A 26,148-nucleotide genomic window follows, 5' to 3' on the forward strand; every position below is an offset into this window, starting at 1 on the left:
AATCAATATAAACAACCTAAACTAAAACATATAAATTATCATTATTTGGCGTAACTTACATGTCCATAAAGTTCAGCATCCAAAGACATAGTTTTATAGTCAGCTGGGTCTGGGTAGATCAGAGCTGCTACGGCACCCATTTTAGCTGCATTCATAACCTACAACGGTAACAAACATAATTTGATAAGCACTAGCAAAAAAGTACCAGATTTTTACTATATTTGGCCTCGAGTCTCTAGGAAAACACTACAAGATCAGATGAACCGTTACTCATGAATCACCTTCTGAGCCACGCTGATTTTTCCAGCTCTCATCAGTACAACAGATCCATTTAGATTCAGTTTGTATTCTTTATTCTGCAGGTCAGAAAGCTCACCATAGTTGGCGTACACCACTCTACCCTGTGAACATAATTGCAATTATGGAACAACCATTGCACTAAGCTGACTAAAAAAAAATTTTTTAAAGAAAGGCAAGCTTTTCTTGCAGAGGAAGAGGAAGGCTCACCTCTCTACGTCCTGTTTCACTGTAAGCCAGGAACCCTTTTGGAATTCCGATCTCCACTTCACCAAAGTACACTTTGTTTGGATTGTGCTATTAGGGTAACATACAGTCCAAATTACAAATAACATATCCAAAGAAAGATTTAAAAACCATGATTTCGTATGCTAAAGTATAGAATGTTATACATTGGTTACATTTTTATTGTGTTTAGAGCGATTTTTAGTTGTGTTGTGCACTTGTTAGCATGCTGAATTAGGTTTTTACTGTGTTCAGGTGTTTTTAACAAGTTACGTGCAAATTCATGTGTTTTTTATTGTATTCAGTGTGGTTTTAGCATGTTATATGATTGTTAGCATGCTGCTATACAGTTTTTAATAGGTGTTCTGACAGTTGTTAGCATGATTTGAATTTGTAAGCGAGTTGCTATTAGGTTTTTTACGGTTTGGAGTTTCTATAATTAGTTATATGCATGTTAGCTTGTTGCCATGTGTATTGTGTTGTTCTCAGCATGTTGCTATGTGCTTTTATTGTGTTCAAAATGTCTTTTAGTGTTATGCATTTGTAAGCATGTCATGATATGTTTGTACTAGAGATTTCTAGAGAGTTACACACTTATTTGCAGTGCTGCTATGCAGCTTTTGCTGTATTCAGAGATTAGAGTGTTTAGTGTATGTTAGCATCTGACTGTGCAGTGCAGCGTGTAGAGTGTTCTAGTGGTGTTCCTGAGAGGTTTGATTTTGCTGTAATGTAAGCTGATACTGACCTGTTAGGAACTGTAGTTTTCACAAAAGTGTCATCCACCCAGGGGTCCATATTCTGTTTCATGAAAATGTCAATGGGATATTATCAGCTATCTTATTATCTGCAGCTGATCCTGCTGTACGTCGGACCTGGGAATAATCTCTTAAGGGAACACATGTTAGGAGAAAATTGTTAGCTGAATGCAATGTAAGTCACTTGGATAAAAGCATCTGCTAAATGCAGAAATTGAATTTAATGGGAGAGGAACAGAAAGTCAGCGAAGTTCAATAACAGGTGTGTATATTTAAAGTTATGCCATCACAAACTGTTTTTATGTTAAAATCAACAATGCTCCACAAGAGCAATAATTATATTCAATGACTTACAGTTACCTTAATTTATCTTTAATGGATGTAGATGACAGTTTATCATTCAGAAGTTTAACAAGGTCACTCCAATCCAAAACAAGGTGGAGTAAAATGGTGGAATTTTCTTGATAAGGTGAATCTTCAGGGTCCTGCTTGATCTCACTATCTCCTGGAGAGCAGGTAGCAGGCTCAGACTTGCGGTGGGTAGAGTATCCAATGAGCAAACCTGGGACAGGGTTAAAAAGAAGAAGTTAAAACTATGTGTGGTTTCTCACATAAGCACTTGAAACTGGTTACATCTCCTTAAACCAACTTATTACATGGCTCATTGAAACGCTTGATTTTTTTTGATAATTCACAGGGGGTTTCAAACTGACCACTGTCCCCTAGCATCCAATGAAATCTCACTTCAAACAGAAGATCATTTCTAGTCATATATATATATATAGATTTCAATTTGAGTTTCTTAATATTTACATACAACGTGAAAGCAGAATTTGGGGACAAACTAAAAATGGATGTCAAAGGGGCCCATTAATACATAATAATGATTGCATGATATTCATTTGGATAAAACTGCAAAAACACTCACCTACACAGAAGATGAACAGCACTACACCCAGCCCAACCAGAATCCTCCACTTGTTCCATGGCTCAGAACGACTGGGTCTTGTGTACGTGTCACGTTGCATCTGTTCTGTTCTATTCCATCCATTTCCTCCCTCACCATCCACAGCAAGCTTCACCTCCACATGGCTGCTCTCTCCATCAGGATTCTGAGATGATTGAACCGGTGTGTACGAGCGACTGTTTACCTATTAACAGAGGGGGGAGAAAAGAGGCTCCAAATTCCAGAGAAATGTATACAGTACAGCAGTTTTAAAGTACTAAAAAATATAATATTTTTAAAGACAACACGTTTGTTAAAAAAAAGCACTTACTATTCTCGAAAACTTCATTTTGGCCTGAATCAATTTGCTCCTTCCATGGAATCTGAAACGAAAGAGATAAAATATCTTTAGCAACACAGGCTCCTAGTCAGTCGAAGTGCTCTTTTTGAAGTCTCTGAATTCATAAACACAGTCATCCTTGTTCAAAAGTCCAAAAATGTTTTTATCCACTGAAAAAAAGACAGTCTTTGATTCGCTGAACACCATCCAAAAGCCAGAGCCACCCTCTACCGAGGCTCCAGAGCTAGTTTAAAGCAGTGATAAGAATCAATACGGAGATTATAACAATGTTGATAATGCAACATGGTGCACCACAAATATTTACTAATTGTGAAATACGGGTGTACTTTAAATCTTAGTGTCCCTACTGAAACGATTTTAAAGGGAGGGAAAAACAAAGCGTACATTTTGCGGCAATCTTTTGTAAAAATAAAACTAGTGAAACCTTTCCACAAAACAGTTGGGTTTCAAGACATATTTCCTCATAATGCCACTTTGAGGGTTTATTACATACCTTTTTTTCCTCAATTCTTGCGTACAGGAAGTGTTGGTATGCATGTTTAGACTAGCTACTTCCTACAACCTGATTTTACAATTGGCAGCATTTTCAGTCTTGCAACACTACAATGGTATGCGGATCCACTGGACAGTTTTACAGTTAAGACTTCCTTAAAACAATAACAGGACAATTTCTGAATAAATAAATACGATTTGAGACGAATGGACACCTAAAACACCGTCGTCGTTTTTTATATTGTGTCATTGACGACACTTTGATATGTCTGTGATTATACTTAAAGGTTGTTGAACAAACCAGGATTCATCACGTTTCAACAAAAAACAACCTTTAAGAGGAAAAAATAATTATACATAAGTTTGAAATCAAGTAATAAACTTTAATGCGAAGTCAGCCCTGATTCATTTCTTCTGCAAGCAAAGGGATCTGATAACAGGGGGATGCTGAAATACTTTGAGTACTTTGTTGGATATGTGATATCGATATGGCCCAGTGGGGGGGGCGGGGTGGGGGCTTATTGTTGTGTCCGCAAGCATTAATGCAGTTCAAGCTCAATTAAACAGATGAATGAAGATCTTCTCCCTAAGCACATGGTCAAATCCCCTGAGTGCATCACACTAAAGAGGAGGGTGTGCTGTGACTGATGAAGACCATGTGAGAGTCACAACCAACATCAGACACGGATTTGGAAGATGGTTCATAATGATTTCCATTGTAAATCAGGTTATAAACCACTTCTTGCAGAGCACTGAAAACTTAAAACTAAATATTTCAATGTTCTTATTTCCAGAACACAAGGCTACTTACAAGGAAGTTACATTTTGTAAATCAGCAAAGACAAATTACAATTTAAATATTTGTAACTTATCTTTAAAGTAGCTGGCATATCAATAAAAAGCAAAAAACATTTTTTATTTCGAATCATTTAGAGAACACCTGAAGGTCAAAGATCTTTAGCACTTCCTGTTCACACGCACGTGGCGAAATCCGAACCTTTTTTTTTCTTATAGAGAAATCATTTATATAAACTCTAGCACAAATAACAATCAATTCAGATTATGTCATGCTAAGATAGACATTCATTTAACATAAAACTGAACTTCAGTTTTGGACAAAGTATATTCATTTACGCCTACATAATTATCTGCAAGGTGACGGTCAATGGATATTTTTAGATTTAACCACATAAGTAATGTGCATGTTGCTCGTATTACCATTATAGCAAAATATCCTTAAACAGCAATGAAATTATTTATTAATTGAATTGAATTATTTATTAACCCACAGCATGGCGTTAAGTTTATTGACAGCGTGACATTATCACGGAGCTGTCACACAGTGCAGGCCATCCTGCTCATTCATAAAAGCTAAAACGTAATGGTTTACAAAAACGCAAAGTACTTACTTTTAGATGAGAAAACTGCTCCTTTTAATACAATTTCCCCCCCCGTGTACGTTTCGCTGTCGGTACTTGTAAATGCGAATTTGTGTTTCTTTATGTGCACCTCGCGCTCGTTCGCCACAGCACCGGTGAAAGTCTGCACGCACACACTTCTTCTTCTTTAGTTTTTTGGCGCTTAACCGTTTGTTGTATAGCGCCACCTACTGTACATTGCTGTTGTGGAGTCAATGAATTCCAATCTGCTTTTCTCATACCTTATTTTCCATTGTAATTACCACTCCCTATTACTACCATTACTATTTACATGTCATTTACAAAAAAAAAAAAAACGGAAAATGATCGTTTCCAATATTACTCTCACTAAATACTTTCCATTCACAATTTTATTCCATTCCATTTGAAATTAAAGTTAGATCTATAGGCTACATGATAACATTTTACTAAGTTAAACCTTATACCTTCTCTTGTGTTTAAGCATACTAATGACCTATTATCCATAAATTGTTATATTATTTCCCCATTGTGATCAACGTTTTTACTCCCCCATAACCAACTGTGTGCGTTAAAATCACCACACCATAATTTCCTTATTTATTTTTTTCTATTCTTTTAAGCAAATTTAAAGAAATCTTTTTACATGGATTATAATACAAAGAATGGTGTGAAAAGGGAAAAACATCCAGTACGCGGCAGTCCTGTGGGCGAAAAAGCCTTGTTGATGCTACGGGTCGGAGGCGAATGGGCCGACTGATTCAAGCTGATAGAAGAGCAACTTTGACTGAAATAACCACTCGTTACAACCGAGGTATGCAGCAAAGCATTTGTGAAGCCACAACACGCACAACCTTGAGGTGAATGGGCTACAACAGCAGAAGACCCCACCTGGTACCACTCATCTCCACTATAAATAGGAAAAAGAGGCTACAATTTGCATGAGCTCACCGAAATTGGACAGTTGAAGACTGGAAAAATGTTACCTGGTCTAATGAGTCTCGATTTCTGTTGAGACATTCAGATGGTAGTCAGAACTTGGCGTAAACAGAATGAGAACATGGATCCATCATGCCTTGTTACCACTGTGCAGGCTGCTGGTGGTGGTGTAATGGTGTGGGGGATGTTTTCTTGGCACACATTACGCCCCTTAGTGCCAGTTGGGCATCGTTTAAATGCCATGGCCTACCTGAGCATTGTTTCGGACCATGTCCATCCCTTTATGACCACCATGTACCCATCCTCTGATGGTTACTTCCAGCAGGATAATGCACCATGTCACAAAGCTCGAATCATTTCAGAATGGTTTCTTGAACATGACAATGAGTTCACTGTACTAAAATGGCCCCCACAGTCACCAGATCTCAACCCAATAGAGCATCTTTGGGATGTGGTGGAACGGGAGCTTCGTGCCCTGGATGTGCATCCCACAAATCTCTGTCAGCTGCAAGATGCTATCCTATCAATATGGGCCAACATTTCTAAAGAATGCTTTCAGCAACTTGTTGAATCAATGCCATGTAGAATTAAGGCAGTTTTGAAGGTGAAAGGGGTCAAACACAGTATTAGTATGGTATTCCTAATAATCCTTCAGGTGAGTGTGTGTATATAACAATTGATTCTTCTTGATAAAACAATTCCACCACCACACATTATCCATTGCCTCTTTTATTTCCCTATATACAGTTCGTTCTTTTAAAAAAGTAACTACTCCACATCCCTGGTGAACTCTCTCTATCTTTCCGGACAGAACTACTGTATATCCTGGTAATACAAATTGAAGATTTAGCCATGATTCTTGAACACAAATAACATTTTGTTCATATTCTAAATCTAAAACAAACTTGTCAAAATTCTTGTCCATTTGCTACAAGGCTCCTTGCATTGCACTGCATAAAGCTTATCCCCATATATCTATTCAGATACTGTACCTGGGAAGTTTCTACAGAAGCTGCTCGAGTGAGGATACCATGTAACGTGTTTGCTGAAATTCCATAGATACCAGAGAAACTCAGATGCAGCTTCTAAGATGGTCTTGATCTTAGCTGATCTACTTGGTAACACAGCTGTTATTAATCACCTTGACAATAAAGGCTAAAAAGTTCTCTTTTGTCATTATTAGAGAACTCTCTTTTAGGATGTTTACATTGGCACTCTTTTGTTGCTTCTTTTTGTATGTTCCTTGAATCTTGTTCGGTTTTTCCATTAATCTCTTTCCTCCTGTCCTTGTCACAAACCTTCACTGCTTCAGCATACAGTAGATAACGCACAGCCTTGTATTTCTGGATTTCTCTTGCTTTAACTTGTAGGCTACCTCACATCCTCCATATACTGCGCTTTGTGGACCACCACAATAACAGCATTTTATATAATTTGTCTCTGTACATTTGTCATAATCATGTTCTCATAATCATGAAATGGGCTACGGTGTTGCCTCGGGTAGTTTTTCATGTTTGCAGGTTGAAGCGACCCCAATCACTCTATATATAGCCCATGAGAGGAGAAATTTACCGGGGAATCCCAGCAAAAAACTTTATTTTACCCCAACCACCCCCATCCCGGAACGTGATTTTTAACGGGGTTTCTCCCTCGAAGAGATTGGTCTACTTCTGAGGGTTTTGTTGTGAAAACTCGGCAACCCTGCTTTCTAGCTTTCTGAGTGCTGGTATTATCAGGCGGTGAGATGTAGGCTTGAAAATACTTTACAAAATGTACTGGTGTAAAGTAACTCTAGTAAGATTTGGCTCATCTGTTTTACAGGTTAACCGTCAAGACTGTGATGTAATACTGGTTCCTTTTTATTTGACCCAATGAAAGTAATTTTATGGATATGAGAGACTGTGGTCTGCTGCTGGTTCCTTTTTATTTTACACAAGGAATGTTAATTAACATTATATTGATATGAGGTGTAGTGGTGTCTGGAAGTGGGTAACCTAGATGTGACTCTGTAAAAGTCCAAAAAAGTCTCAAAAACTAATTATGAAATGACAAGCATCAAAGTTTGATTTCAACCATTATTGTCACTATATGATCTCAGTCCTTTACAAGGCCGTACGCAGACAATATTAAAGATATCAATGTTACATTTTCACATATGTTGCTTACCTTATGAAGGATTATTTTATGTAGAAAAATAACACACACACACACACACACACACACAAAAACAAGTAAATCACAAAAATTACTTTAGCTGGGTTTTAACATTTTCTTAATGTGTTCCTAATTCTTAGTTCACCGAAAAATGGGTAAGAAGTGTTTGCACCCTGTCACTTAACTTCTGCTTGACTTCACAGCGTAAGGATCATTATGAAATTATTATTATCAGCCAATAGCCACAGAAGAGGTGCAGATTTTGCAATAAACAATTCAAAATAAATAAGTAAATAAATAAATAGACTGCAGGAATTAAAATTTGGGCAGAACATTAAATTACATGCTATTTTATTTAGTTGTCTGTTCAGAATCATGGTATTTAAAAAAGAAAAGAAAAAAGAAAGTCATGATTGTTAATTAATCCAGAACTGTGCAGCTCTACTCTCCTGACTGACTGTTTCTCCCATTCCATACAGTGATGGGCAAATGGTCATTTCGAGCCCTGACATATGTTATTAACATAATTTACAAGGTCCTGTTATTAATGAGTGCTCACCTCCACTGACGTCTTCATTCAAAGGAGTAGTTGAAGAGACAGCATCTCTGTCTGGGGTGCAGGACGGAGCGGGCGCACTCATATTTTAAGGGGAGCCGGCAATCTGTTACAATTTGTTATTTTTAATAATTCTGAATAGTAATAATAATACAGTGTTAAATAATAATTATAATAAAAGTAACCTTTTGTGTCCTTCTGCTATACATACTAGGCCTATTAGCTCCCAAAAACAGCGTAGGCCTAATTCTATTCTATTTTTTGTCTTTGTACCATAAATCATATATTTTAACATATGTGCGTGATAAGCTTACCTTGTTGTCTGTTTCAAAGGTTCAAATGGAAACAAGACCTTTGGCCGAGTTATTAAACTGTTGGAAAAGAAGGAAGTGGTGAACGAAAATTTCCTAGCTGTATTCGTTCCTTTTTACCTTTGGAGTATTTGTGCTGTAAAGCACTTGCAGGACCTGTTTTTGGTTCTTTTTGGATTCTCATAAATCCTGTCCACGTATTTATTTTATTATGTGATATGTGGTAAGATTTGGAAAATTCTTCAAAATTCCAAAACTGAAAAATGAACAAATACAAAAATGAAAATGACTTTGAATTACTTTGCACTTGCGTTTATATCCTAAAGAGCACACATATTGTCCTGAGGTAAACAGGAGATCAGTTAAGTTTTGCTTTTATGAAATCCACTGAAATGAAAACTTTTGGCTTAGAGACAAAACCGTTGGAGAAAAAGGAAGTACTGAATAAAACCTCATTTTATTCTTTTAGTTTTTTTTTTACTCATGTGCCAATTATGTTTAGATTATTAAGCGCACATTGAAGAGCAAAGGTTTCGTCTCAATGAAATAGCAGATCAGAGAAGATTTGCTGTTGTGCAGGTCATTATAACAAGCAGGGCACTTCTTTGACAAGGATGTTCTGCTACAGTATTACCAAATTAAATTAATCAGCTGGATAGTTGTAAGAGATTAGCTCATTGGTTTAAATAAAAGAAGATCTGTAGAAAATTAAGCGCAGTTCAGCAATTCAACACCATCAGTAGCAAAATGTCTTTAACAGGTTACAATTCTGGACCGGACTAGAGCCAAGTCATCCTTTTTTTTTTTTTTTATCAATATGTTATCTCTTGAAAATGTGCTGGTTTTATGTTTTCATGTATGCACCTCATTGTTGACACATGATGTGTTAGATTACATGGAAAGCTATAGATTATTATTTTTTTTTTTATTCAAAGACTGTTCTGATGGTTACACCAGCTTTGAATGTTAATTAATAGTTCACCCAAAACCTAAAAACCTTTAACAGATGTATTTGTTTATTACAGACACATATTTTTGCTTCTTAAGACATCAATTGATGGTCAGTTAACCCATCTCAATAATTAGAGTTCTGAAATGTTTTCCCTTATAAATAAGTTAAAAACACCACCCAGAGGCCCGAAAATCCATAATTAGTTTGTGTTTCCATATGGGTGCAAATGTTATGGACCACAATTCAGAAACACATAGGACAATGACATTGTAATGCTGAGTTGTAGTTCATCACAAAACACGCAGAGTGAAATTAAGGACCTTTATTTAAAAAAATACATATAAGAGAATTGTAATATAAAACAAAAAACTATGTATCTCTATACAATTGTATAAAATGTTTATTACTTTTTTTTAAGGTGGAAAAACATTTCCTACTTTATTATATTGGCATTGCTTTAACAGTAGAGGGCATCAATGACTAACCAAAGGGATAGGCAAATCATTCCCCAAAATACAGACAAAAATACATGCTCCCTTAAGACCATTTGTGAACAATATCACATATATAATTCCTGTGAATACATTACAATACAAGTGATATTTAAATAGTATTTGAATTAGTAAAATAATAATAATAATAATTATGAACTGACTTAGTGAGTTAACAGCTCAATAAAAAAGAGTTACCAACACTCTGTACAAGAAAGTGCAATTAAGTGATGCCAATATATAGAATATAAGATCTCTTTATCAAAGAGGGACACAGTCCAACAAAACAAAAACCATCTCCAGAACAGCCTCTCCATTTATGCATTCTTAAAGCATTAAAAACCACCACCCGTCTTCACTTCTGCAGCCTTCATTCTAAAGGGCACAGAGACCATTTTTTTCCATCAGTTAATTTTCTGAAGGATATAATATTTGGTAAGACAGCATTTTATGTTAGTGATTGATAAGAAACAATCTCATACCTTAGGCACTCAACTCTGTCCTGTGTCCAAAGTTGTTTCGGGTCAGCACAAACAAATTTTCCATTTTTTGTATGGAAGCTGCAATATCATAAAAGACGATGAACTCTAGCGCCAGAGACAACATTATCTGCACATTAACATTGCTATGTATATTATCATGTTAAACTCTCCGAGACAGAACATGACAGAAATATAAATAATTGATCTATTTAAAAGTCATTAAAATAACACTGATGTATAGGAATTTGGTAAAAAAAATTGTAAATTAGTTAACAACAAAAATATTTAGATTTATAAAAATATTTTCTTCACAATTTGACATACGTCAATTTTGCAAAATTTAAAAAAAATATATAGATTTGTTAAAACTGTAATACAGGTTTAAATATATAAAATATATAAAAGTTCTAACTTATATAAAGTGTGTGCATATATATATATATATATATATATATATATATATATATATATATATATATATATATATATATATATATATATATATATATATATATATATATATATACACACACACGCTCACATATACACTTTCATAAATGCCATGTCTTTACAATTTTAACTTATATAAATAGATTTCAATCAAGGTATATATTTTATATATAAAGAGCATAATATATATATCTTTATTTTGGAATTTAGAGGGTTTAAAATGTATAACGTTTTGCTTATTATTATGGCTCCATCGGCTCCTGAAAGTGGCAGTATATATTCATGTATAGATAGATAGACAGATAGAGAGATAGATAGTTGCCATGTCTATATATACAAATGGATATCTTCCATGTCTACAGTTTCATCAAACATGTATGCAAAAATATGTCTTACATGATCGCTGCAAGATCACAGCGGCCAGTCATTTTCTGGATATCGAAGCCTTTCAGATGTCGACAGTCAAGAGGCCGTCTACGGTATTTGAGACAGCAATGCCCTGTGAAACAGGAAGGAAAGAGTTAAGAACACATACTTACAGGCAATTTCAGACTTCCCACTAATGTCTAAAATAAAAACAATAGTGAACTGTATTGTATCTGCTGTAACAGTAACTTGATCAGGACTTTTACATGCATTGGTTTGCACTGACTGCTAATACAAAGCTTTCCAGTATCAGTTCAGCTAGGAAAGGCCCAAAGAACGGGTAACGAGATCCATCTTTCATCATACTAAATTTGTGCCCTTGAGCACAAAACACAATCTTCAATTTTTTAAACTGAAAGTACTGCTGGATGCAATGTATTACAAAAAAAAATTGCATTTGCATTTTCAACAACACATTTTTACAGCACGTACAAATAACAGCATGCTGGTGGATCATTAACATATTCAGCAAAATGGTGTTTTAAACAATCTATTCAGTTCACATTCACTCACCTGCATCGGTCTCCATGAGAAAGGCGATGAGTATGAGGACACTCAAGGTGCAGGTTTTAAGGTGAGCCATCTCCAGTAGTCTAGCTCAGAAAGTGTTTAAGTGTTGTTAAGTGATCGGTATCCACACAGAGAAGCTTCTGAAGAGCTTTGACTGGACTTCACTGATGAGCACTCGATTTAAACCCTTCATTTGGGATTTCCCCCACCTTAGGAATTCATGTTCACGCCCCATCGAAATTCTTCGCATGTGAACTTGATCTCTACGCTCGGAGCAGGTGTTTAAAACAGTTGAACATTCATCTACTTCCTGCTTCCATAAAAACATGATTGATGTGTACGATGTTAAACCAGGGAAGGGTCAAATATTGTTCATGTGCTGGATAAAACTAATTTAAACACTCATTTACAAATTAATTAATTAATGTAAAACTTTTGAAACATTTTATTCAAATTTTGTCTTTTTAGACAGGCCTTTATGAATATTTTGTAATGCATGCCTGATTATAACTACATTGTAAATACATACAATCAATCAAGGTACTGATTCATGAATTCAAGAATCCATTACTTAAATATTTATAGATTAAAAAAGATTTGCAAACATCTTTACGTAAGAAGTTCTTAGCAATGCATATTACTAATCAAAAATGTAATTTGTATATATTTACAGTATGAAATGCATAAAATGTGTTCATGGAACATGATCTTTACTTAATATCCTAATGATTTTGCCATTTCTTCATTGCAGTTCTGCTGCTTTGTGCAAAGATTCTATAATTATTCCAACACACATGATTTAATTCATCAGTGAAAATCACATGAGTTACATGTGAGTGAATGAAGAAAATGATATAGAGTGCTGAATGAATGAATCTGCAGGAGAAGAAGAGAAAAGTAGAGGATTGAAGTGATGGTGCTGATGAAGCAAACACTATAGCTTTCTGTTACTAAATGGATGGATATCATTATTCTCCAATGTGGGTAAAATGTGTAGAAATTAATGAGAATTAGCCAGTGCTATTTTTAACCCTTACTACAGTGAGGGTTATAAATACATTTCACTGTAGTAAGGGTTAAAAATAGCACTGGCTAATTTTGGATGTGACCTTTAGATATTTTGAATAAAGGTAAAACGTGAACAATTTTGCATCTGAATGTGCTCAAAATAGCTCCCCCTTCCAATAATTCTATGTATTTTGTTTAGGCAGGAGTCTAAAATTAGCAAAGTGCTAAATCTAGATGTCATTCAGAGCTAAAAATAGCACCCAGGAAAACATTTTAAAAATGTTCTGCAAATGAAAACGATGATACGGTCACGAGTTACGTAGACACCACAGGATGTTGACGTAAGCTACTGTAGAAATAAAATTAGAACAAGATTAAATAACATTCAAAATATTTGTTTTCGTGCATGAGGTCATTTCAATTTTGAGTGTTTTTGTTCAGCTTTAAGTTATTTTTAAGTAGTTTAAGTTTGCTTGCTTTTTACTTGTGAAATATATTTATATTGTATATATTTATTTTAACATAATACAATTTAATATGCATAATATATAAAACATATTTAGTGCCATTAAATGTATTTTAACATGTAAAAAAAGCACAGACTGCATGATTCATGCAATCAGTTGAACACTTAAAATGAATATATGTGTTAGCTTGATGCGAGTCTGGAATAACCTTTTTTTTGTGGCTGAGCGGGAATGTTTTTAAACATTTGTTAAAAGCACACTCTTCGCAATAAAGGCTTTTCATCATCATCTGTGGTTTGCAGATGCTTTCAACCTTTTTTCCCTTATCTTTATAGCAGAAAAGGCCTTTTCTTGAAAGGTTCTTTGAGGAATACAAAATGGTTCTTCAGTGCCACCTCTGTAAAAAGACCCCTTTTTGGATGAACTATTTCATTGTAAGAGCAAGAACCCAGCAACATTGTGATAAAGGCATTTTGCAGCACACTTCTTGCGTGGTTAATGTTTATCTTTTGCTGAAATAGCTTGAATACCAACTATATTTCCATGACAGTTTTTTGAATGCCACACATTTTTGCAGCATGGATAACTCAGTTAACAACTTCTCATAAAATGGTTTGAGTCACACAGATGACTTGCGCGTTCAACTTTAACTTGGGTATAACTGATGAATCTGATCAACAATTTGCTTGCATCCTTTTAAAGTGACGTAGGAGGCCAGCACGATGCATTTAGTTAGTCTATCTATTATATATTTTAGTTATAATACGTATAAATACACAATGGCACCGTTCCAAGTTATAGTCAATTTGAATGCAACAGTCCACATAATTGGATGCTCGTGTATATTCTTTCATGTAATGACTTGCATGTTTTTTTCTGTCTGATGTAGGCACCCTGATGTTTTCATACAGATAGACTATCGTTTATTTGCTAGCATGAAATTCCACGCATGTTTGTACTGGGGCTGTATTATCTGTGCATAAATCAAAGTGTGAGTTTATTCTCTTTCAGTCCTTAATGTTGCAACTATGAGCCAGTGCGATGATAGCTACACTTGCCCCCGCGCTTTGAGGAGGGTCTGTGTGCTCTCTCTGAATGGGCATGACGCCTCTGGCTGTGTCCATAATCAAACCTCTGTTCAAAGCGAGAGTAAAATTCCCTCCTACGTAAATTCCCCAAAAAAACTCTCCGCTATAACCACTTAATTTGGATAGCTGAAAAACATCATGCATTACATTACATCATGCACAACAACAATGAATCAACAATAACCCTGAATCAACAAACAGAACTAACAATTATTGCTACATGTATAATAATTATTAATTAATAATGTTAATAATGTTCATCGTCTAGCTGACTACGTCTTGTATTATTTTTTTCTAAAAAATCCTGTCAAACGTGCACAAACTGACAGTCACCACCATAAGCTAGCTACTACTAATATTGTAGAAACATAATTTTCTGTAAAGTTGCTTTGTAACGATCTGTATGGTAAAAAGCGCTATACAAATAAACTTGATTTGAACAACAACAAAATTAATTTTAAATTAGATTCGCTGAAAAGAAAGTACGCATTGGTCAACGTTGTTTTATATTGCAAACATCAATTTAGGCTAATGGGCGCACAATGAGACCTGCAAACAGAACCAAACTTTCTGCATTTCCTATGTGCATTTGTCACTCATTTTTAACTTGATCCGGAAAGACAAGAATTAAAACTATAGAAATATCTGTTGCCTGGCACGTGCACTTTCTTCTGAGGCCCAAGCCCAAGCATTTTTTCCAATCCATATCGCGTGCTGTTAAATCAAGAACCGCTGTGACCTGTCGGATGAGTGAAGCACAGATTCATGGCCGAATCGCTTAACCAGAATGATTTTTTGCTTAATTTTTTTTAATGAGATTGCACCGAAAATAAAATAGATATCAATACATAAAAGAAACTAGACTGAATTAAGCTGTATGGCTGTAACGGTTTTATCTCAGCTTTATCTAAAATCATCATCTTCATGTTTTGATTGAAAACTAAGATGTATTCCATAACATGACGTGTTTCCAGAGAACAGTTGAGGTTAAATGTATTTGCACAAATGTGCAAATGTAACGTTGAAATCATATCACACCAGCAGAAAGCATTAGCCTACTTATATTAATAAGCTATTGGATCTAAAACAGTAAACTCAGTCACACACCCACACACACACAAAAAAACTCATAGAGACACATTTGAAAATTGACAGAAAACACTTGCCTTTACATGATACAGAACAGGAAATGTTACAGTAACAGTATTTAAGTCCTTATAAAATATTACATTTCCATTTCATTCACAATCGTTACTGATTTAAAACGTATACGTTTTTTCATCTTGACAACGTTCCCAGCGATTGCAACATTTTCCATCGCTTAAACTATGTCAGATATTTGGATGCAGATGACTTGTTTTAATGAATAACTGCCATGTGAAGTTTTATGGGGAAAACAAATTGTTTCAGCCATTACAGAAGCTCAGGAGCGAGAGTCTTTTGCATGTCTGAACTTCATTCACCCGAAGTGTTTTGCAATTCAGAGAAACAAGTTGGCAATTTGTCTTAAACACAGCCTGAAAATCCAGTATACAAATCATTTAAGTCAAAAGTCAGAGAAAGACATCTTTCATCGTCCCATCACTTTTGGTACAGACAGCAGATAAATAATTAAAATGTCTCAGAGATGGATCATTGGTGCCTAGAATGCTATCTTTCCCATATTAGATCAACCCGTACAATGCATAAACATTCAAACACGGCGTCTGAAATGTTAGACAAAAAACAACAAACATATATATAGCCTACTGTAAGAATCTGTGAACGTGGGACCAGCACTTCCGGTGCTTTGATCCATTCTATCTTCAGCTCATAATGTAGATCTGTAACAGACTGTAGAAATGCAACATGAACCTGAATTTGAACTGCTTCTAACACAATAGGCCACTGCATTCTTAAGAAAGAGGATACATGTTTGTGGAATGTGGCTGGCAGTTAAAAAAACCCAAATAGTTTGCTTTTAGCAAGACTAGTCTTGCACATCTTTATAAAAAAAATGATAGTCGAGCAACTCTTGAAGTACATGTACTGAGTGCTACTCAAGTAGCAACTGTTATGACTAGTTTATGTTTATTTATCTACATACTGGGGTAAATACATCTAAACTTATCAAAATACATCTAAAGAGGCTTCTTAGCCCTGGTCCAAAAGGTCTGAGGTCATTTCGTCCCTCAAAAAACGTAATATGAATAACACATTTTCAAGATTGGTTAAGATTAAACAAACAGAAACTTAGATAGACTTTCTATAATTTAAAATGGCATGATCTGAAGTCTACCTACAGTACATTAAGCAGGTAATACCGTTTGCTCTGCCGTCTTAGGCCCATTCCCAAGGTACTACCATTGCTACCTGGCAGTGTAAACAGTGGAAAGTGCAGAATTTCCCAAACAGAGCCGTTTACATCCTCATGGCTTTCCCTTTTGAAATCAAATGGAAATGAGATGTAAAACTTGGAGAGGTCGAAAACATACACTAAAATTAGCACAAAAACATTACATCATAGCAGAAGGACAAGTAAACATGTTCAACTGGGGCAGAGCGTGACATAATTACAAGGTTCGGGCCAGTAAGGGTTTTCTCATTATAGGGATGTATTTTGCTGGCTCAGGTGTCGGTCAACTTCCTGCTGCTTCTCATCCTTCTGAATTTCCCTCGTCATTTTTTTCCTTTCTAAGCCCTTTGTTACGGTGTCTCTGAATGGCTTTCCAGATGCGACATAGCGATCCTCCCCTATAGTGGGAAATAAATTAAATAGTTTCATTAATTGCAGACTTTTTTTCTAAGAGACAACGAGTAACTACAAGGGTTCAATCTTGGGAAAAAAGTGCCTAGCCCATAATGTCTGAACACTAAGCTTCTAATGGTCTTAACACAAAATACTTTAAAGGAAGTCAGAAAGAATTAATCAAATGCATTCCTTAAAAAGCCATTGCTGGCTATCGAAGACGGAACAAAGTTTTCATCAGAATACAGGAAGTTTGATTCAGAGTAGCTCGGTGGATTTAGGTTATGCAATGCAGCAGAGCGGTGTCTGAAGATCTGGTGAGAAATACAATAGTGAATATATTTAGTGAAGCATGGAGGATGATGCTTTGGAGTATGAAAGAATATTTCAGAATGGTGTGATTCCCACAAATGAGAAGTTGTCTAAAGATGAACAATCAGATGTTATTTTTCAAAAAGAAAATGCTCCTGTCTACACTGCGAAGACAACCATGAGTGGCTTGAGAAGGCCATTGGAATCATGTTTTTGCTTGGCTGGAATCCAGATTTGAACCCTATAAAGAATATTTGGTCTCACATTAAACTCCAACTAACTGGGAGACAGTTTTCAACTACTCATTAACTAAAGCCATCAATTTTTAGTCTTAAATGTCTAAAAAGTAGAGGGCATGTTTACCCACACAGCGTAATCATTTAAAGAAAAACAAATGGAAAAGCTGCTTAGTACTTTATTCTTGCGAATTTCCTGACTAATGATTTGGGGTTAAAATTTTATAATGTGCACTAATAAAAGTTTTAAGTAAATAAATAAATAAAATCTAAAGTTTGGGGTCTGTAAGATTTTCTTTTTAAGGAAATTGAAACTTTTATTCAGCAAGGATGCATTAAACTGATTAAAAGTCCCAGTAAAGGATTGGATAATGTTAAGAAAGTTCGAATAAATGTTGTTTTTTAAATGTTCTATTCATTAAATAATCATGGTTTTCACTAAATTTTTAATTTAGATTTATGCATTTAGCAGATGCTTTTATCCAAAGCGACTTACAGTGCATTCAGGCTGTCAATTTTTACCTATCATGTGTTCACGGGAAATCGAACCCACAACCTTGCGCAATGCTCTACCAGCTGAGCTACAGGAACACTAAAATATTAAGCAATATCAGTTGTCAACGTATAAATAAATATTTCACAGGGCTTTCAAAAACACATCTTACCCATCCCAAACCTATGAGCTGTAATGTATAGTCATTTATTATATTTAATATTATTATACTTATTACATTTTAAGGTTGGACTAGGTGACTAAATAATTAGGGCTGCTTTATACAAAGGACAAACATTTACAGTACAAATAAAGTCCTCACCTTAGCCTCAGGCAGCGCAGGTCTTCTTGGGTAACATCGCAAAGAATATTGCTGAGCGTAAAATCTTCTTCAACAAACTGTCAAACACAGACAGAAACCACAAGGACTTGGCATGAAGCATCCATTTATTTATTTATTTATGGTACTTTCAAATGGTGAGTCATCTTGCAAGACAATACGGGCAGTGTTTATGGAGATTGATATGTTTCACCTTATCTATGGTCTCAGAGTCGGCACCCTGCTCCTTCAGCCAGTCAGTCAGCTTCTTGTCAGGTTCTGGATGGGTGGCAATGTGAAATATAGAGGGGGTTGATGATGTCTCTGTTGAGTGCGAAGGGAAAGATATATGAACATTAATGCACAGATGTCAAAATCTGCATTTTAAGACTTGCATTCACATTTGAAATCAGTCACTTATTGGGTTCTGTATTATTTAGAAAGTTGCCTGTGTAGGCAGCAGACAGCACGGCGACTCACTAGTTTTCTTTTAACAGAACTTGTATTTGCTTTGTACTATAAACTGGTTGTAAACAACTCTAGAGGTCACAAAAGGATACTGGAAAACAGATAGAGGTGAGTTGACACATTCCCTTTTACCTTAGCACATGCATACTATGATTTCATTGTAAATAAAGACAAGAGTAAATGGCTTATAACCGAGTCTAAATCAATCCATGTGTGTGATTCAGTTGCAAAACTAACCTGCAGCAGGCTGCTGTCTGATCTTGATAAGCTCGATGTCGTGTACCCGCTGTTGGAGAGTCTGTCTCAGTACCTGCTGATAGTCTCTCTCCTTCTGTACCAGTTCTTCAAGCAGCCTGAAGTGGCAACATTAACACTGAGACACTCTCCCGCAAACTATTCAAGCATTATGAACACATTCTAGTCATCTAAGATCACATTTCACTGACTAAATCCAACAAGAAATGACAGAACACGTTTAAAAAACATCATAAAACTCCATAAAGGAATAAAATAGAAAAAGCTTATAATAAATCCTTATAAAATTTCAGAATAATACAGTTTTTTTTATTGCATTGTTGATTAAGTAAATGCAACCTTGGTGAGCTTTCCGAGACTTCGTTCGAAAACATAAAATTGAGCTGTTGAACTGTTGTGTATATTTGTAGGAAATTATGTTAAGTGCAGATCTACAACGGGAACAAATATTTACAAGTGTGTCAATATTTTGAGTATTTTTCCCCCATTCACTCACCATTGGAGGGGGTGGCAGAAGCGTATGTTGTATACTGTTTATATTTAACTGTCTTAAACAGAATAACGGTGAGTGGTTTTTTTTTTTTTTATGGAATCAGAGTGTGTACCTGCTGGTTTCCTGTTTGAGGTGGCCAAGCTGGGCTCCCAGTGGGTGCTGTGGCCGCTGAGCCTCATGGGATATGACTGAACTGAGGGTGCTGACTCCAGATGTGAGGGCTTGATCTTCCTGCGTCGTACGCGCCACTGATCCAAAGTCCCCATCATCCTCTTCATCTACTTCATCTGCATCCTTATCTGCACCTTCACTTTCCGATGCAGGCCCGAAATGTGTCTGGAGCTCTAGAAGAGAGACAGGTGCAAAAGCATCAGAACAACACGTTTTCTGTTTTCTCTGTTTTTGTCCCACTTTCCCACATACACACCTGGAATTAAAATGGTAACAGCTGCTTGTACAGCCCGTCGGATGATGTTGTCCATAGCAAACATCCAGTGTGGTTTAATGTGGTGGTTCCTCAACACTTTATTTACCTGCAAAAAACAGTGATGAAAGAAGAAAACTAATCTCATCACTCTCAAACTAAACCACAGGAGGAGGACAATGATACACTGAGACAGCACAAGAAAGAGGCACTAATAAAATGTACAATCATGTAGCTTCTTGAATCAGATTTCTACAATATTTTACTATAAAATAAACTGAAGATACAATATAATATAATAAATAAAAGCCAAATATGTCAGGATGCCGAAAAATAAATAGCTGTAAAATAAAAACCGGAATAAATCAGATCAGCAAAAATGTAATAAGTTGAATAAATAAATATAAAAGTCTTTCTTAGTGGATCTGTGCATGGTTCATCTAAAAATCATTCTATAAAATAATTTAATTAATTAGATTAATTAAAAAGAGGGAAGTAACATAGATTTTGAAATGTTTTTAAAGGACTTCTTACATTTACAAAGACTAAATTTTTTATCGAAATATAGTAAAAAATATAAAATTTTGTAAAAAAAATATTTAAATGGGAAATAACAGTTTTTCCATTGGAATATATTTTTTAATGAATTTACCGTATTTTCCGGACTATAAGTCGCACATTTTTTCATAGTTTGGCTGGTCCTGCGACTTATAGTCAGGTGCGACTTATTTATCAAAATTAATTTGACATGAACCGAGAGAATTAACTAAGAGAAATTAACCAAGAGAAAACATTACCGTCTACAGCCACGAGAGGGCGCTCTATGCTGCTCACTGCTCCTGTAGTTTACACTGAGCATTACAGAGCGCCCTCTCGCAGCTGTAGACGGTAATGGTTTTCTCTTGTTTCTAAATAAATGCCACATAGTCCAGTGCGACTTATATATGTTTTTTTCCTCATCATGACGTATTTTTGGACTGATGCGACTTCTAAAAGTATATACTGCAGCCTAAATAGGATTTTATTAATAGTGTCTCATGTCTGGGTAGGAAAATGTGCATGCTGGTTCAAAGTAGCATTCAAAAACAATATATTTATACTGCACTGCACTCCACTCACAGAGTCCTGGAAGCCAAACAGAACCAGCTGGATTTGGTTGATTGATGTGCTGTCGAAGTCTAGGTCAAGTTTAAGTTTGGAGATGGTTGTTGCCAATGACACGTCGCTCAGGGCATCGTATAAAGTCCCGTAAGATGCAGATGATCTGTTTGATATGGTCCACTGACAACTTCAGCTCCTCCTGACCCTAAAAGACAAGAACAGAGTTCTGAGTGTGTGATTACGACATACCATATACACACACAGTCAAACACACAGGGATACACACCTGGATGTGGTTCTCCATGAGGTTGGAGGTCACTTTATCCTGGTCCTCATTGAGGACCTTGTAGAGTATGGCACGTCTTTCACTGTCTTTCTTCAGCAGGAAGAGGCCAGAGTCGCTGTATTCATCAGAACAGGCTTGGAGAACTGCGGTCTTCTGCTGTAGGACTCTCATCTGGAACACTGAATCGCACATTTTATATGAATATAACAGATGTAACATTATGTACAGTACAATACTGTTCAAAAGTTTAGAGTCGGTAGGATTTTTTCAGTGTTTCTGAGAGAAGCCTCTTACGCTCGCCAAGGCTGCATTTATTTAATCAATAATGCAATAAATAAAATTATATTTAATAATAATATTTCAAATAAAATGACATTTTTTAAATAAATAAAATTTATATATATTAAATAATAATTTAAATTTTATTCCTGATGCCATTATTCCAGTGCTATCGATAATAAAAAAATAAATATAAAATCACAAATCTCTTATATCATCCAAAATCAATAAAATAATCTAAAATAAAAATATAAATAATTTTAAAATATAAAGATTTTTTTATTTTTAATAATAATAATAATTAAAACAGAAAGGTGGTTTTATTAACCGTGTGTTTCACTCATAGGTGATTTCTGACAGCTTTAAATGTCAGTTTAGGCAAATTAACGAACTGAATTTAACCATGTTAAACATTAATTCATCTTAAATAAATGTCAATGTTATCTTTAGAAGCCAAAGTATAAATACATCTGGAGTGGTGATTAAAAATCATGATTTCGTTAGAGGAAAGAGGAAACGTGGTTAATGTGTGACAGCTCTGTGATTTGGTGTGTGTGCGCGTTGAAACCGAGGTGAAGAAGTGGTCCATAAAGTGTTCATGAGATTATTTTATGAGCAACCAGAGAGTACCTGCTGTAAAAGGCATTATCTCATTACATACACCTGCCCAGAAACCACGGCGCTGCACACCTGTCTCCTCATTCCAGTGCGTTAATTAAACAGTGTTTCCAAGGAGTCTGCTAGCTGTCAGGACAGACCTCAGCACTTCATTGCCAGGAAGTTGATTTACTGTTGGTCTGAGAGCTGAAGCGGCCGCGGATACTCGAGTTCCGTAAACACAGTCACATCATTAACATTCCAGACGCTAATCCAACGCTCACATAGGCCCATACATATACACACTTACAGCTTTCGCTGACCAGCGCATAACCTAAACTCGTCTGGACCGGTTTGAGGACGCCTGTGGCTCTGTGTTCACCTTAGTGCTCATCTTCTGAGCTCACCTGAGGAAGTTTGAGTTGGGTGGCTTGATGAAGTTCTCTGAACTACAGCGTTTTCTCTTCTCGAAGAACACGTCTTGTTTGGAGTCACAGTCTGGAGACACGGAGCCCGGTTCACTGCTGCTGCTCCCTGTGGCCTCCGTCTGCAGCTGGACTGGCAATGAAACACTGCGAATGTAGTCTAAAGGAGGAAAACACAAACATGCAGGGTCACGTGTGTTTAAACACATATGCACTCTAAGACATTCATTCAGACAGATTTTGGCTTTTATTTTTTCCCCTTAAGTTAATAATAATATAATATAATAATATTAATTTTTGAGTGCAAGAGTAGTGTTATATTAGAAATAAATAAATAATCATGCCCCCTACAGGCCAATGACCTACGCTCAATGCTAATGCTAATTAAATACAAACAACACACTTATATGTCACTTCTAAAGTCACACATTTTTGAAGCTAAGAAAAATAAACTGTAACAATAAATGGGTTTTAAATCAGATAATATTATATATTATTGAGATTGAACTGATTAAGATTAGTGATGATTAAATTATTAAAGCTTAAAGCTTTAACTGACGCTTTTTACATAATACACTAGATATTTCCATCACAATATATAATAGCACAATAATATATAACACAATATGGCAACATTTTACAATAAGGTTTGATTTGTTAATATTTGTCAACTACATTAGTAAATTATGAAACAAATAATGAAAAAGACTTTTACAAAGTCTTAACAAAGATGAATAAATATTGTAACTTTAGTTAATGCATTACTAACATGATCTAATGGTACCTTAATGTAAAATGTTACCCACAGTAATTAAATAGACTCTTTCAAAAAAGCTTCCAAGATAAGTTAAAACATTGTAACTGAATTAATATTAAACCACAGAGAAGAGAAAGCAAAACAGAAGAGATAAATAAAAAAAATGACACGATGAACCAATCAGAGTGCACAAAGAGCATACAGTTAACTCAACACAATCACCAGTAACCAGCAAAACACCAATGATAGATAAAAACACATAGGCCTAGAACATAGATGAGGATACAAACCTTGCCATACTGTTACACAGAGAATCCAAGCCAAAGCAGCCGATTGGGTGGCATTAAGGAGAAGGAGATATTGAGTTATTAATATTTGGGCAAAACTGGAAAGACACCAGGTTTACAAAGTTCTTTCTTTGCTCCGAAGCCTCCTCCGAAGAGGAAACGTAACCAAATTTAAATGCAGAATTACATGCATCCTTTTACAAAGAAAGCATTGCAATAACCTGAAAAAAGAAATTCAAAATGAATGTTAATTATACACTACTGTTCAAAAGTTCAGGGTCAGTAATTATTATTATTATTATTATTTTGAAATAAATTAATACTTTTATTCAGTGATTAGGCATTCAATTGATCACAAGTTCCATTAAATGCATTTAAAATGTTACCAAAGATTTATATGTTTTTTTTTTAAAAATGCTGTTCTTTTTGAATTTCTATTCATCAAAGAATCCTGTAAAAAAAAAAAAGATATAATATCAACAAGATTTCTGAAGGATCAAGTGCCTTCTGGTTTTCAGTGTCAAAAAATAACATTATTAAATATACAAAAATAAAATAAACATTAAATTCACAATAGCATGCCTTTTTAGCCTTGCTGAACATAAGAGGGTTCTTTCAGAAACATAAAAAAGTCTTACTGTGACCATACGTTTAACTTGTATTTAATTTAATTCACTTATGAGGTTAAATGAGGGTGTGGATAGCAGTAGGCAGCTAACTAGCTCACTTCTGTGTCAGTGTCAAAGAAAACACTGAGCATTTTCTGAGAAAGCAGAGCACGTGTTTGTGTGAAACACCACACCCTGAGAATGCTTTTCATGGGCAGCGGGATATAGCTGACATGTTCGGCTGGGTGGAAACCATTTGTGAAGGTGGTGTGAGCCCCCATATTGTCCTCTGTCTCCTCCCCTTTCCCAAGTCCTGTTGTTCCTACCCATCTCTTGTGTAAGTTCAATCTGGACTGCGAGAGGCCGGCTGAGGGCAGTTCGGGCCTGTTATGAGTATCCCAGACAGCGGCGAGATGCAGGCATGCTGGGCTATGGGGGGTTTGGCAGCTCTGCATGTTTGCCTGCGAAAAAAATGTTCTATGTGCTCTTTCACAATGCCTTACACACCATGGATGTGACCAGAAGGGTCACCCCGGGTCGCAGTATTATCACAGCTGCAGAAAGCATGTTCGACATTACCTGAGGGTTTGAAAGCGATCTTGTTCTTTTTTGCCTTTGATGTTTTGACGCAGGAATGGATCCTTGAGCAGGTCCCGCGGCCATCGCTCGTTTACTTGGGTCAGGCTCAAAGCAGGAAAGGATGAAGGATTTGGCCTCTGACGAAAGAGACTCTGGGATCTCCGGATGGATCTTAAACATGCCCACCTGGTACAAAGACAACAGAGACCAATGGAGGAGATGATTTTGATTAATAGTCTATCAAAAATATGAAAATACAATATTTTACAAGCAATCAAAAACCATTGAATCTGTATTTAAAAACATACTGTGATGTTCATATCAATAATATGTAATTTTTTATTAATACAGTTTTGTTATTGTCTTGGTTGATTATCTTCTGTATTTGCATAAAAATATAAATCTTCTGAAAAAACTAGATTATAAAGCAAAATTATCTCCATGGGCTCATGAGTCACCTACATATACTTATGTAAAGACCTAAATAAAAAGATAACATTTATTAAATTGATTATATCACTTTTTTGATTTGTTATTGTCCATATTTGAAACAAACCCCAATTTTTCTGTTTTATTTTCCTTGTAAATATACATTTTTAATTTACATAAAATTAATAAATAAATAAATTACACACACACACACACACATTTTTTCTAATTATTACTTACAAATCTACTTTCTGCTTTTAATCAAATCAAAATCTATGTAAACAGACTACTTCATATTTTTGAGTACAAATATTTATACCTTAAACATGGCAGCCTGTGGTTCTCCCAGCTCATGGAAAGGAGGTTTGCCTGTTGCCATCTCTATAATAGTACAACCCAGGGACCAGATATCAGCAGGTGCCCCGTAACCTCGAGGCCCTTTATCGATGATCTCAGGGGCCATATACTGTAACGTGCCTGGACAGAGATTTACAGGGAAAAGCAGAACTTCATGAGATAAGATGTGCTGTGACAGGATGTTAAACAAAATCAAATAAAAAATCAAGGAGAGAAGTGCAGAAGTGATTATGATGAGAGTGGAAGGCGAGGAGGAGGATAGATGAGCGCACCTGCTCTGACGCTCCAGCAGTCGCTAATGAAACACAAACACACTCCTGTCTCAGACGCTATGCTAATCTAATTACTCCCCACAGAAGACATTATCATGTTACCAGTGACCAGGACTCATAATCACTCACTACACTG

At 35.7% G+C, this 26,148-nt stretch overlaps 1 protein-coding gene, 1 long non-coding RNA gene and 1 pseudogene across 2 annotated transcripts; all 3 read right to left on the reverse strand.

Moving 5' to 3' along the window:
* Window positions 1-47: 47 nt before the first annotated feature.
* On the reverse strand, window positions 48-636 carry LOC113079976 (uncharacterized). The gene is made up of 3 exons (XR_003281783.1): window positions 508-636; window positions 282-401; window positions 48-158 (listed from the first exon to the last, which is right to left on the reverse strand). It is a non-coding gene; the product is annotated as an uncharacterized LOC113079976 (long non-coding RNA).
* Window positions 637-9,706: 9,070 nt separating this feature from the next.
* On the reverse strand, window positions 9,707-11,910 carry LOC113079974 (C-C motif chemokine 20). Its single transcript, XM_026252221.1, has 4 exons — window positions 11,748-11,910; window positions 11,205-11,307; window positions 10,359-10,436; window positions 9,707-10,251 (listed from the first exon to the last, which is right to left on the reverse strand). Exons 1-4 carry the CDS (start codon window positions 11,815-11,817, stop codon window positions 10,212-10,214), a joined length of 291 nt encoding a protein of 96 aa, XP_026108006.1. The 5' UTR covers window positions 11,818-11,910; the 3' UTR covers window positions 9,707-10,211.
* A 4,976-nt stretch (window positions 11,911-16,886) lies between these two features.
* Window positions 16,887-25,909, reverse strand: LOC113079975 (mitogen-activated protein kinase kinase kinase 15-like; annotated as a pseudogene).
* Between the last annotated feature and the right edge of the window lie 239 nt (window positions 25,910-26,148).

The sequence above is a fragment of the Carassius auratus genome, unplaced genomic scaffold, assembly GCF_003368295.1.
Source record: "Carassius auratus strain Wakin unplaced genomic scaffold, ASM336829v1 scaf_tig00030044, whole genome shotgun sequence".
NCBI classification, from domain to species: domain Eukaryota; kingdom Metazoa; phylum Chordata; class Actinopteri; order Cypriniformes; family Cyprinidae; genus Carassius; species Carassius auratus.